A 12,733-nucleotide genomic window follows, 5' to 3' on the forward strand; every position below is an offset into this window, starting at 1 on the left:
GGTTCTTGTGAGGATTTAATGAGTTAGTGCATCCTTCTTGGCACACGGTGGACACTTGGTAACTGGTAGTAAAGGTGGGTTTGCTAGGGTGCTAATATTTGGAAAGGGAGGGACCCTATCAGGGTGCCATAAGATCCTACATTTTGGTAAGATTTGCAAAAGTAAGATATTTTTATATTTTGTCTTAAAGAGTCCTCTCCAATTGTGTAAGTTTCAGGCCCCAAACCTGAATTTAAGTGGCAGCTATAGGTATTTTTACTAGGAGTGACCCTTGGTCCTCTGAGGATTAAAAGATTTCTAAAGCTGCTCTCTGGCTCCTGGGCCTAAGACAGAGGTGGAGAAAGGAGGGTGAGTGGTGGTGGGGCTTGAGGCTGAGGCAGAGGCACTTACTCCTCCCTGTGGCCCCTGTAGTGATGGATGTCACGCTCCGCTAGGACAGCCCTCTTCACAAACATCGCCAGGGCACTCCAGCTGGCCAGGATGATGGCCAGTTCCAGAAGATTCCACTTGCTGCAGAAATAGCACCATTTCTGCTTCCTCATGAGCTTGCCCTGGGAAAGGAGCAGGAGGTTCTGCCAAAGGTTGTGGCCAGTACCCACCCCAGCCCCCTACCCCCACACATATGACTGCTCCCTATATTGTCCAGGATGACCTACCGGCAGGAGGTTATGGGGTCCTGGGGAGCCTTCCCACAGCCCTGGCCCAGAGCCCCTAGGTCCTCTCCCCAACCTGTGTACACACCCCATCTGCTTCCAACTGCAGAATTTGAGGGTATCACACATCAAAACAACCCTGTGCATGTCTTAGCCCCCCTGTCTTCCCTTCCTCTCCGTGTTGGTTCTAATGTTGGTTGCATTTGCCTCCTCCTACTTACTCTTGAAGAAGGCCTTATGCTGGCTGGTAAGAGGTTAAATTCACCTCCATTACAAGGGGATAGAGAGGGGACAGATTTTAAAATCTGCTCAAGCAGCATTTTGAGAGAGATTTAAGGATTTTGGAGATACTTTCTGAAGCTGCTGCAGAAAGTCTAAGGTAAACCAAGAGGAGAGGAAAGAGGTGTGGCGGTGGGTGGTAAGCAGGCCTTCTATGATGTTCTTAGAGAGGTGCAAGTAAAGGACTGGAATGGCTTTCTGAGAACTCTTAGATGTTGAGCATGAATTGGCAGTGCCCAGAGACCATGTGGGGGCTGGCTTTATGGGCTAATGTTATGACATAGGGGTTGAGTGTGAAGGTCTGGGGTCAGACTCTCTGGGTTTAAATCCTGACCTTGGATAAACTACTTAATGTCTCTGGACTTTAGTGTCCTGCTGTGTGACATGTAGTCAATAGGATCTTTCTCCTGGTGGTGTTAAAGGAGAAAGTCCATGTCAGGTTCTTAGTACAATACTTTCCGCTTAGTAAGCACTCAAAGTATCAACATTACTATAAAGAAGTTGTTGGAGCAGGGAATGGAGGGCCAAGATCTCCATCTGGATTTGTATTTTGCTGGGGTTGGGTGGGGGGGTGTTCCTATAATCAGCTTCAGATGAGTTCCCAGCATCCTCAAACCTTCCTCATTACCAACTTCTGCAACTTCCTTGTACAACCTGGTGGTAGAGATGACAAATGAGATTTTTCCTATTCCGCAGGGACCACAGGTGAGAACAAAAAATGCCAAGAACACCTACAATCTAAGTTCAGAGATGTCCCAGTTATGAAGGCAGTGACCTTCTCCCAGGGCTCTGTGGAAGGTCTCTGTTCAGCAGGAATAGGATCATTGCTCCTCCCCTTCCCCACCCAGGAAGCACCATCCTTGAGTTCTTAATTCCTGGGTGGTGCTGATGTTGAGCCTCCCCATGCCCAAGGCTATGCACAGTCAGCTGGATCAGCTACCAAGACCCAGAGGGATCTCAAGACGAGGAGGAGTCTTTCCTTCCCCCAGGGAAGAGGACAGGGGTGGGAGAAGGAACAGGGCACACCTCCACCTCCACCCAGGCCCATGGAGCCACAAATCCACCCTTACCTGCACCACCATGTAGTAGAGGAGGAAGAGGAAGTAGAGAACCTCTGCTGCCACCACGAAGGGGTGCCAGCCATCGGTGAAGGGGTACAGGCGGAGGCTCTGGAGGTTCGCATGTGCAAAAAAAGTTCCTGGGAAGCAAACCGTGTTCTGCTCACCCTGTCACCTTCCCACTTAGAGCCACCACTTCTGACTCTAAAGCCATCTGGTCATCTAACTCAAACGCAAACCCTTTTAGTATGACTGACCAGGGAAGAAGAGAATATAAAGGTCCTTCAGACCCAAAGACCCAAGGAACTGGATGTGGACACATGGCAGACACCAAAGGCAATGAAGGTATCAGAAGGGAGACAGGAGCTACAATGGCAGATTTGCGCCCTAACCTCTGCCTGTGGTATTGGTCTGCCATTTGTGTCTCCAGCCAAAGCACATCCACCCACTTAACACCAGTCCACTTTAAGTTGGATCACTTAAAACCATTTTGCCTAAGGGCAGTTCACCGAAGATCAATTCATCTAATGATTGACATGCCCAATTCAACTTCCTTTTGAATTGTTTTTCATCTGCTTGCCCATCTTTTCCTTTTTCATACTTTTCTTTTTTGTTTTGTTTTTGTTTCTTGCATTGTAATGATTTTCTTTTTTTGCAATAACATTTTAAACCAATTTGACTAATAAGGCTAATGCCCATGAAGACAAAACCAACCCCAAGGAAGGCAAAGCGAAGAGATAGAAACGTTCTAAGTCTTTGCTGATATCAGAAAGCTGCTGAATCCACCAGGCCTGAAACCTACACCACACTTTTTATTTGTAGAAATATATAATAGGATGTGGTTTTGGACAAGTGCCTTAAGAGGTCCATAAAAAGCCAAAGAGATGGCAAAAAGAAATAGGAGAACAAAAGAGATACAAGTAAACCTCCAAAAAGGATTTGATAGAAACTATTGACAGAGGGGGATGGTAATGGAAGTTGAAGGCCTTTTAGTTTTCCTCTTACACAGTTCTGAAATAAAAACAAACTAACAAAAAACACGTACTACTTTTATAATAAAAAATGTAATTTAAAAATTTAAAAATGCTTAGTTTTTAGAGATGAAGTCGAATTTTTGGGAAATTGATCATTAACCAAACAGGCGTTAGGTTAATGTTCTTTGCAGATTGTGATTAGCATTTTTAAAAGAGTGGGATGGGGAGAAAGAAATAGAATAGTACAGAAAATAGCAGAGTACGTTACATGTAGATAAGATAAATATTATTTTTGAAACTTGTTTCAGTGTTGTGTGTGTTTATGTGGGGTGGAAGGTTGAGTTATGATATAAAACATACTTGTACTGTAAATTGAGGTCGAATTTGTAAAATGTTGTTTTAGGCCAAGTGATCTGTTACCTGGTCACCCTCCTCCCCAGCCCTCGCTGCCAGCTCCTACTCCTCAGTCCCCACCCCAACAGAGAGAGAACCTCAGGAATAGGAGATAGATAAGCTGCCTTTAGACCCCAGCTTGGTTTCCTCCAGGTAATTTAGAAGACAAAGCCAGAGAGAAAGAGGGGAGCAGCTGGGAGTAAGGTTGGAGTGACTCTAATGCCTTGCCTTTGGGTGCCCAGGGATGCAGGGAGAGCCAAGACCCACTCCCAACCTTCGCAAACAACTATTTGCCATGGAACTCTGGCCCTGGGGCTGTCGGGCCCAGCTAGGTCAGGAGATCCTAGCCCAGAGGGAATGGGTGTCTATGTTCTGGAACTCTGCACATGGATTCACAAACAAGGCTGCCCACCCAGGGCGTTGGTCTCCAGGGTCAAAGTGACGATGCAGAACAGGTTGACATTGGCATTGTAGACAGTGAACTCCACAAACAGAGCTCTGGTCAGGGTGTCCAACCAGGTGTTGTCGAAGAGATACCGGAGAATTCTGCAGGAAGAGGGATGTTTAGGGGTATCTCCATCCTAAAGTGGCTCCCTGCTGGCTTCCCGTCTAAACTCCCTCAACCTGTAGTCTGCACCCTGGGCCACAGGGCCTTGGGGCTGCTTCTGGTAGTGTTATAATTTACTAGCCCAAGGTGCAGTATGGTCTCCTAGTCATTAGAGCAGAGATTGTCAAAGTGTGGCCCTGGACCAGCATTATCAGCACCAAATGGGAACTTGTTAGAAGTGCACACCTACTGAGTCAGAAAGTCTTGGGGTGGGGCCTGGTTTTGTTTTCTTTTTTTAACAAAATTTAATAATTATCTTCACACAAACTAGAAGAGGTGCAGTCAAACATGTATAAAAAGAAGAGTCGAATAACATACCATTAAAATTAGATTTTTAAAATTGAGATATAATTCATACACCATAAAATTAATCATTTTAAAGTGTATAATTTAGTGGTTTTTAGTATAATCACAAGGTTGTGTAACCATCACTACTATCTAATTCCAGAACATTTTTTATCACCCTCAAAAAGAAACCCCATACTCATTAGTGGTTACTCCCTTTTCCCCTCTCCTCCAACGCCCTGGCAACCATTAATCTACTTTCTGTCTCTATGAATTTGCCTAGTCTGGACATTTCATATAAGTGGAATCATCCAATACGTGATCTTTTGTGTTTTCTTTCACTTAGCATAATGTTTTCAAGATTCATCCACATCGTAACATGTATAAGTACTTCATTCCTTTTTATGGCTGAGTAATGGCGTAGTGGTTAAGAGCTATGGCTGCTAACTAAAAGATCGGCAGTTCAAACCCACCAGCCACTCTGTGGGAGAAAGATGTGGCAGTCTGATTCTGTAGAGATTACAGCCTTGGAAACCCTATGGGGCAGTTCTACTCTGTCCTACAGGGTCATGCTATGAGTTGGAACTAACTCAATGGCAATTTTTTTTTTAAATATTCCATTGTATGGGTATACTATACTTTATTTATCCATTCATAAGTTGATGGGCACTTGGGTTGTTTCCACTTTTTGGCTATTCTTGATAATGCTGCCATGAACATTTGTGTACAAGTTTTTGTATGGACATATATGTTTTCATTTCTCTTGGGTATATACTAGGAGTGGGATTTCTGGGTAATATAGTAGAATATTACTTTGAGTAATGATGGGCTTATTTAAAATATGCCCTCTCCCAGCAGGTCTGCATCATGCCTGGTACACAGACTCAGAGAGAGGATTTTCAGTCTTTCCAAGCGACAGGAAAAACATTTCTTATTCCAAAATAGAATTTTCCAGGCCATTCCTGGCCTGTTGTTAACCCCAAGGGACCCCTGCCAGTTACTTTTCTTTGAGATTTATTACCTGTGTCCATAGGAAGGGTAGGGGGCCCCATCATTACAAACAACTTCAGTGCTATAATAATACACTGGAGGAAACAGGTTCCCAGAGGATCACTAACTGGCCTGGGTTTACACAGTTAAAAACAGCAGTGCCAGAGTTTAAAATCTAGAGCTGTCTGACTCTAGAGCCTGTTAGGAGAGTGAGTCCACCATGGGACCTGAGTGTCCATGCACATTCTTGCTGGATATGCCAAGAATGCAAGGCCCTGGCTGCTCTTTAGCCAGGCCTTTTTTTTTTTTTTTTTTTTAATATTTTATTGTACTTCAGGTGAAGGCTTACAGAATAGTTTCTCATGTAACAGTAACACACATGCTGTTTTATGACATTGGTTAACAACCCCACAACATTTTAACCCTCTAAATTCTCAACTTTTCTTTTTTTTTTTTTTTTGGGGAAAATACACATAGCCAAAGATACGCCATTTCAAAAATTTTTTTTACATGCACATTTAAGTGACATTGACTACGCTCTTCTAATTGTGCTGTTATTCTCACTTAAGATGAAGGCTTACAGGACAAAATAGTTAGCCAGGCCATTTTTAACAGCCGTTTTTGTAGTGAGCAACCTTGAGGGATGCTGGAATAAAGAGCAGGCTTGTTTCCACTTAACTATAAAAGCAGTGACTCCCACAAGCTCAGTGTTCCTCTCCTGTAATGCAAACCACTGCACATACAGGCTTCTATCATGGCCCTTTGTGGTGAACTGATGAAAACCAACTTGAAGCTCTGGCTACTGCTTTTGCTGTGAGTAATAAAATCCTTTGTCTCTGACCCAGGAGTCTTGTGTCTTCCAATCCATTAAATGGTAACACGATAGCTTGTTAGCTTGCAAGAAGGGTAAAATTTCAGATGCTCAGAGCCTTGACCTCTTGCCTCGTGATGGACTGCTTTGTGTGATAGTGAGCTCCCTTTCCGTGGACTGGCTCCAGCAAAAGCTGAACAGCCACCAAAATAAATGCTAGAGAAGAACTTCCCTCTGACTCAGGAAACTCTACAGTTTCCAGGTACTTGAAAATATATCTGAATGATTCTGAATTTCCCAGGCTCCCACAGTGACATGAATGAGCTTGGCTTAGCCCTGTTGTGGAGATACTCCCTCTGATCAGACCTGGATTATCCCAAATGTCTTTACTCTCTTGCCAAAAAATCAAGTCAGCCTTACCTTGAAGCACTTTGGCGATCAGTCCCCAGGGAGACTGTGTAGCCTCCTCCGCCATACACAGTGAGTTTGCCCCAGATGGGATAACCTCGGCGCTGGCTCTGGCTCTGGTACTGCCAAGCCTGGGGAAAGCCATTGCTGCTATTGGGGGTGGAGGCGTTCCAGCCTTCCCCATAGTCTGACAGGTCTTCAACATCCAGGGAATATGGTGCCCGGCAGCCATCAAGAGAAGCCTGCAGCTGCTCAGCAAGAGGGCAAGAGCTTTCCCGGACCCTCACTTGGCGAATCTGGGCACTGCCAACCAGCTTGGAGTTCCCATCGGTGATAAAGCCTAAAGATGAAAACAGTGGGTAAAACTATCAAAATCATCTTTAGGCATGCCAAGTTCCTTGCTAATGTGAACTTCAGTGTACCTATTACAGAGACAGCCAAGAGAAGTTTATGGCTAACCACAGACTACATTTAACCAAATGACCTCACTGTCTCCCCACCTGGGAACTATTCTACTTCCTGCATAACTTCTCTTGGGTAGTGGCACTGCTACCACCCAGTCACCCAGTCATCAACCTCAAGATCACTGATGCCGTTTTCCCTCAATTCCCCACATCTAAGTCGTCACCAAGTCCCACCAATTCTACTTCTTCAATGTTTTATGCATCTCTTCTCCCCATCACCACTGCCCCTTGTCCCTGGATCAGCCCCATCATCCTTCTAAACATTCTAACTTGCCCACTGTTATGGATTGAATTGTGTCCCCAAAAAATATGTGTTATAATCCCATTTGGGAATAGGGTTTTCTTTGTTATGTTAATGGGTCAATATTAGTGTAGGTTGTATCTGGAGTCAATCTCTTCTGAGATATAAAAAGCACAGTTGGGAGAAGATAAATGCCATGCCATATGAAGATCACCAAGGAGCCAAGGGGTGCCAGGCCTACAGATGCTAAAAGGAGATAAGGACCTTCCCCTAGAGCCAACAGAGAAAGAACACATTCCCCTAGAGCTGGTGCCCTAAATTTGGACTTCTAGCCTCCTAAACTGTGGGAAAATAAATTTCTGTTTGTTAAAGCCACCCACTTGTGGTATTTCTGTTATAGCAGCACTAGATAAGTAAGACACCCAACCTCTAATCCAAGGTCCACATGCTTCCAGAGAGATCCTTTTTATACTACAGATTTGATTATGTTGCTCCCTCACATTGAAACCTCCAGTGATTCCTCATTTCCTTGAGGATAAAATGTGAACTTCCAAGGTCCTTCATGATCTGGTCCCAGTTTGTCTCTCCTGCTTTGTTTCTCCCCAGTCCTTAGCTCTCACCCTACACAGCAGCCAGACCCAGCTCTTTGTAGTTCATGAACGTGCCGTGGTGTTTCAGCCTCCTTGCCTTTTCTCATGTTGTTCCTTCTGTCTGGCAGTCCACTTTTGCTTGGCTGATTCATGCTCAGTTATCCTCTGTTTAGGAAGTCCTGCTCTCTGCATTGAGGGAGGTTAGGGGGTCCCTCCCTTGTGCATGCATAGCCTTTTGAGGGTCTCTCCTTCAAAGCATGGTCCTGAGGTTACTGGTTTACTTATCAGGCTGATGTTGACAGTGACCCACAATTGCTCCTAGAAAGGAGTATGCACAAGGGGGCTGACATAAGAATCCCAGGGCTAGGGGACTGTACCTGGGTGGTGACTGTACAGGTTGCTTACAAGGGTGGTGTTGGCCCATGTGAAGAACTGCTGGAAGCTCAGCACATCGGAAAAGCCTTGAGTGAAGCTGTGCTGAAGGTGTCTGTTGAAGTGGTAGGCGCTGGGGTCTCTCTGTCCATAGGCCACCAGTAGCAGCATCCACAAGAAGCCCAGGTATGCTGGCAAGGGAGGCACAGCCTTGGTCAGACAGGATCCTCGACTCCCACCAAGGCTGTGAGTCCAGGGCAGGAAATGGAATGGCCATGGGCTCAGGACAGTCAAGGTCTTGTAGACCAGCCACTCGCCCACTGTGGTGGTTAATTTTATGTGTCACCTTGGCTGGGCTATTTATGGTCCCCAGTTGTTTGGTCAAATACTAGTCTAGTTGCTGTTATGAAGTAGTTACATGTGATGAAGTTAGCTGGCCTTAGGTAAAGCAGATTTCCTTCCATAATGTGGGTGGGCCTCAACTAATCAGTTGCAGGCCTTAAGAGCAAAAAGGGAGTTTTCCATAAAGTGTAGTCTGTGTCCAGGCTATAGACTGACATGTCGCCAGAGCTCTTCACTCCACCTTGTCACCTGACTTACTGATTTTGGACTTGCCAGCCCCTACAATTACATGAGCCAATTCCTTAAAAAGAAATCTCTCTCTCTGTGTATATATATGTGTGTGTGTGTGTGTGTGTGTGTGTGTGTGTGTGTGTCTATATATGTGTGTGTCTCTCTGTGTGTATGCGTGCTCTTTCTCTAGAGAACCCTAAGATACTGCCTCTGGTGACAATGGAACCAGTCCTTATAGAGGCAGCAGAGAGGAGTAAAGTCCATAGACCATGGAGCCTCCTGCCTGGGTTCAAATCCTACCTCTGCCACTTCCTATCTGTGTATCCTCAGCAAGTGATTTAACTTCTCCATGCCTCACTTTCCTCATCTGTAAAATGGAGATAATAATTCTATTACATGGGGTGGTGATGAGGGGTTCAATGAATTAATATAATGCAGCTAAAACAGTGCTTGCACAGAGTACATGCTATATAAATGTTTGTTAGGTAGATTTTTTTTTTAAATGGGAGAGCTGATGCATTCCAGTGCTGACGATACAGCAATGAAGAAGACAGATTTATTCCCTGCCTCATGGAGCTCACCTGTCTTATAGGAGACAGGTGAGTGTGATGTAAGGGGCCCGTTAGGTGCAGAGATTTAGTTTAAGAGACCCAGTGGCAGAATCATGTGTGTGTGTAGGGGTGGGTGCAGATTCCTACTGAACTAGAATCTCTGGGCCAGGGTGTGGGAATCTGTGTTCCGAGGAACCGCTCCCCAGTTGATTTGGATGGACACCATAGTGGGCACTGTGGGGCTCTACCCGCATCTCCTCAACACTGTTCATTCATATGCGTGCTACTCCCCTCTTCTGTAAGTGCCCAGGACTCTCTGCTTGAGACTTACTCTGGCCACAGGAGCGTGCTCAGGTGGGACAGGCTAGGAGTGCTGCAGAGTCAGTGTCCTGGCGCACCCTCCACCAGTGACCTGGTGGTGAATGCCCAGCTTTCTTACCTCTTGGTAGAACAACTCAGAGGCGTGGACTATATACTATCGCAAGGTCCCCGGTAGGACTGCGCCCCAGTTGCCCACAGTGGAGTCTACTATTAAACACACCTGCTATTGGCTTTCTTCTCTTTGCTGTTACACTTTCCCCATGCCCTCCCAGGGCTTCCTGGAATCATCTCCCAAACAAACTACTTGCTTCCAAATCTGCTTCTGGGGGAACCCAGACTAGGACACAGACTGAGGTTTGAAAGCTCCTGGCCAGAGGATCGGGGAAGCCTCTCTGAAGACACAGCCTTTGGGCTGAGATTTAAGGAATAAGAGGACATTAGCCAGAAGAAAAAGTGAGGAGGAGGGGTGAGTTTCAGGCAGATGAGATGAACAGTCTTGTTAAAGGCTGTGTGTTGGGAGAAGGCACCGTGTCCTAGGAGCTGCAGACTCCAGTATGACCGAGTGCAGAGCAACAGGGTCCAGAAGCACCTTGAGGTGGGTGGGGCCACCATAAGGAGCTTGAGCTTTATCCCAAGGCCCATGGGGAGCCACAGCAGGACATTAAGTGTAGGGGAAAAGCTGGGGCAAGTTGTCATCTAGGGAAACTGAGGCCCAGAAGCAGCATGGGACTTATCAAAGATTACATCTTAAGTCACTGTTCAAGTCTGTTTGGGGAACCAGGGAATTGGAATATCATCAATAAGCTGCCTACCCAAGATCTCTCTGATTAGGGCAAATGCTCTCTGTTCCTTGAGGTGGGTGATTTTCATCTTCTCAACATCAGTGGTAAGAGGTGGCTGGTAGATGTCCCTTCTGCTGTTTCTTTGTGCTCGGAACAAGGCATAGGGATCTGTGAAAAAAAGAACATGAGGACAGTCCCCAAATGGTTGGTAAAAACCAGGCTCTACTTTGGTAACTATAGATACCTCCTTCTCTAGGAACAATGGGCTCTGCCATTCGTCCTCCTTGGGAGCCATTTCCCAAGTTTACCCTCCTGCCCTTGCCCATACTATCCCAAAGCTCAGAATTCCATTCCTCCTTCTCCATTTGGAGAATTCTCCTCATACTGAAAGCACAAATGCCCTCCCCTCCTTGAGGTCTTCCCTGACTCCTGGACACTGCCTTCTCTGTGTTCCCTGGACTCTGAGATGGCCCCCAATACTTCTGAAACTTTGATGGACAGAAAAAGGAGGATAACTAATATCTCAAAGTCCTGTCATGTCTACCCCCAAGTATCTTCTTTTTCAAACCACTTTACTGAGATATAGTTTACATAAAATTCACACATTGTAAGTGTAATTCAAAGATTTTAGTAAATTTATAGAGATGTGCAACCATTACCATGATGCAGTTTTAGAACATTTTTTATCATCCCAAAAGTTTCCCTCTTATCCCTTTGAAGTCAATCCCCACTCCCACTTCCAGCCCCAGGCAACCACAGATCTATTTTCTGTCTCTATAGATTTGCTTTTTCTGGATATTTCATACAAATGGAATCATACAGTATGTAGTCTCTGTATATACGTTTCAGGCTTCTTTCACTTAGCTTAGCATAATGTTCTAGGATTCATCCATGTTGTTGCACGTATCAGTAGTTTATTCTTTTTATTGTTAAGTAGTATTGCATTGTATGGATATACCATATTTTGTTTATCTATTCACCAGTTGATGGACATTTGGATTGTTCCTTGTTTGGGCCATTATGAATAAGGCTGCTATGAAAGTTCATGGACAGGTCTTTGTGCGGACGTATGTTTTCATATCTCTTGGGTAGATACCTGAGAGTGGCCAAACATCTTCTGGCTATTACAAATAAAGCTGCTATGAACATTCATGTTCAAGTTCCTACATGAAAATAAGTCTCTCTTTCTTCTGGTATAAATGTCCATAAGTGCATGTTCTCTGTCATATGGTAAGTCCATTTTTAGTTTTAAAAGGTACTGCCAAACTATTTTCCAGAGTACTTGTACTGTTTTACATTTCCACAAGCAATGCACGAGTTATTTAGTTTCTCCACATTTGGCGTTATCATTGTTTTTCACTTTAGCCATTCTGATAGGCATGTAGTGACCCAACTATCTTTTGGGTCCACCTCCACCACCACTACCCATCATCTATTGCCTGGACCATCACAATAGCTTCCTTACCGGCCTCCCCACTTTCACTTCTGGTTTCCATAGAACAGCCACAGTAATCCTTCTAAAACTGCAGAACAGATCATGCCACTCTCCTATTTAAAACTCTCCCAAACCCCAGCATTACACTAGGCCCTACGGGGCAAGGCCCTGCCTGATCTACTCCCCACCCACCTCTCTAACCTCATCTTGAACCATTCTCCCTGCATGGTCCTCTCACCATACTCCAGCCACACTGTCAATAATTCCTATAACAAGACAAGTTCTGTCTTGCCTAGGACCTTTGCACATGTCCAGTGTGCAATCCTTTCCTTCCCCCAGCTTAGCTACCACCTCAGCAGAGAGGTCCTGTACTCGATTTTTCTTTCCATCTTGTTCTAATCACGGTTCTCACTTATATGTCTATTTGTGTGTTTACTTGTTTAATGTCATTTCCCCAAATGGACTGTTCACTCTGAGGACAGAGACCTGTTCCATCAAACCAGTGATGTTCCCAAGTGAGCACGGTGCCTGGCACACAGTAACCAGCCCCTATATAGTTTCCAAAACAGTAACAGAAGGAATATTTCATTGTTCTGGAGGCCGGTGTATCTTTGGAGAAAAATTTCTCTTTTGTCTTGGCAAGATTAAATGGAAGAATGCAGGACCCTGGGGAGGTAGCCACACTGCATAAAGATGTGCCTACTTGGGCTTTTGTTTTTTGTTTGTTTTTATTTTCCCTGAAAATCAAGGTCTCTGCATAGATTATTACAGTATTGACTTTGTTTGTTTGGCACCCTCAGGAGTTTTGGTTGGGAAGTAGGAAATCAGGTTGGGAGGAAGGGGTCTGGTCAGTGGCCTCCAGGAACAGGGGTCAGCAATTTTTTTTCTGTAACAGTCAGATGGTCTCTGTCCAAACTACTTAACTCTGCCATCGTAGCACCAAAGC

At 45.0% G+C, this 12,733-nt stretch overlaps 1 protein-coding gene across 1 annotated transcript in view; it reads right to left on the bottom strand.

Moving 5' to 3' along the window:
* LOC101340975 (polycystin-1-like protein 2) overlaps positions 1 to 12,733 on the bottom strand; it is a 99,284-nt gene that overhangs the window by 9,065 nt on the left and 77,486 nt on the right. Inside the window, exons 30-35 of the mRNA XM_012555923.1 lie at positions 10,383 to 10,604; positions 8,131 to 8,316; positions 6,471 to 6,798; positions 3,770 to 3,903; positions 2,003 to 2,130; positions 391 to 551 (exon numbers count right to left, since the gene is read on the bottom strand). Coding sequence (XP_012411377.1) covers positions 391 to 551; positions 2,003 to 2,130; positions 3,770 to 3,903; positions 6,471 to 6,798; positions 8,131 to 8,316; positions 10,383 to 10,604 — 1,159 coding nt within the window. The remainder of the gene's footprint in view (positions 1 to 390; positions 552 to 2,002; positions 2,131 to 3,769; positions 3,904 to 6,470; positions 6,799 to 8,130; positions 8,317 to 10,382; positions 10,605 to 12,733) is intronic.

The sequence above is a fragment of the Trichechus manatus genome, unplaced genomic scaffold (genome assembly GCF_000243295.1).
Source record: "Trichechus manatus latirostris isolate Lorelei unplaced genomic scaffold, TriManLat1.0 scaffold00053, whole genome shotgun sequence".
Lineage (NCBI taxonomy): Eukaryota > Metazoa > Chordata > Mammalia > Sirenia > Trichechidae > Trichechus > Trichechus manatus.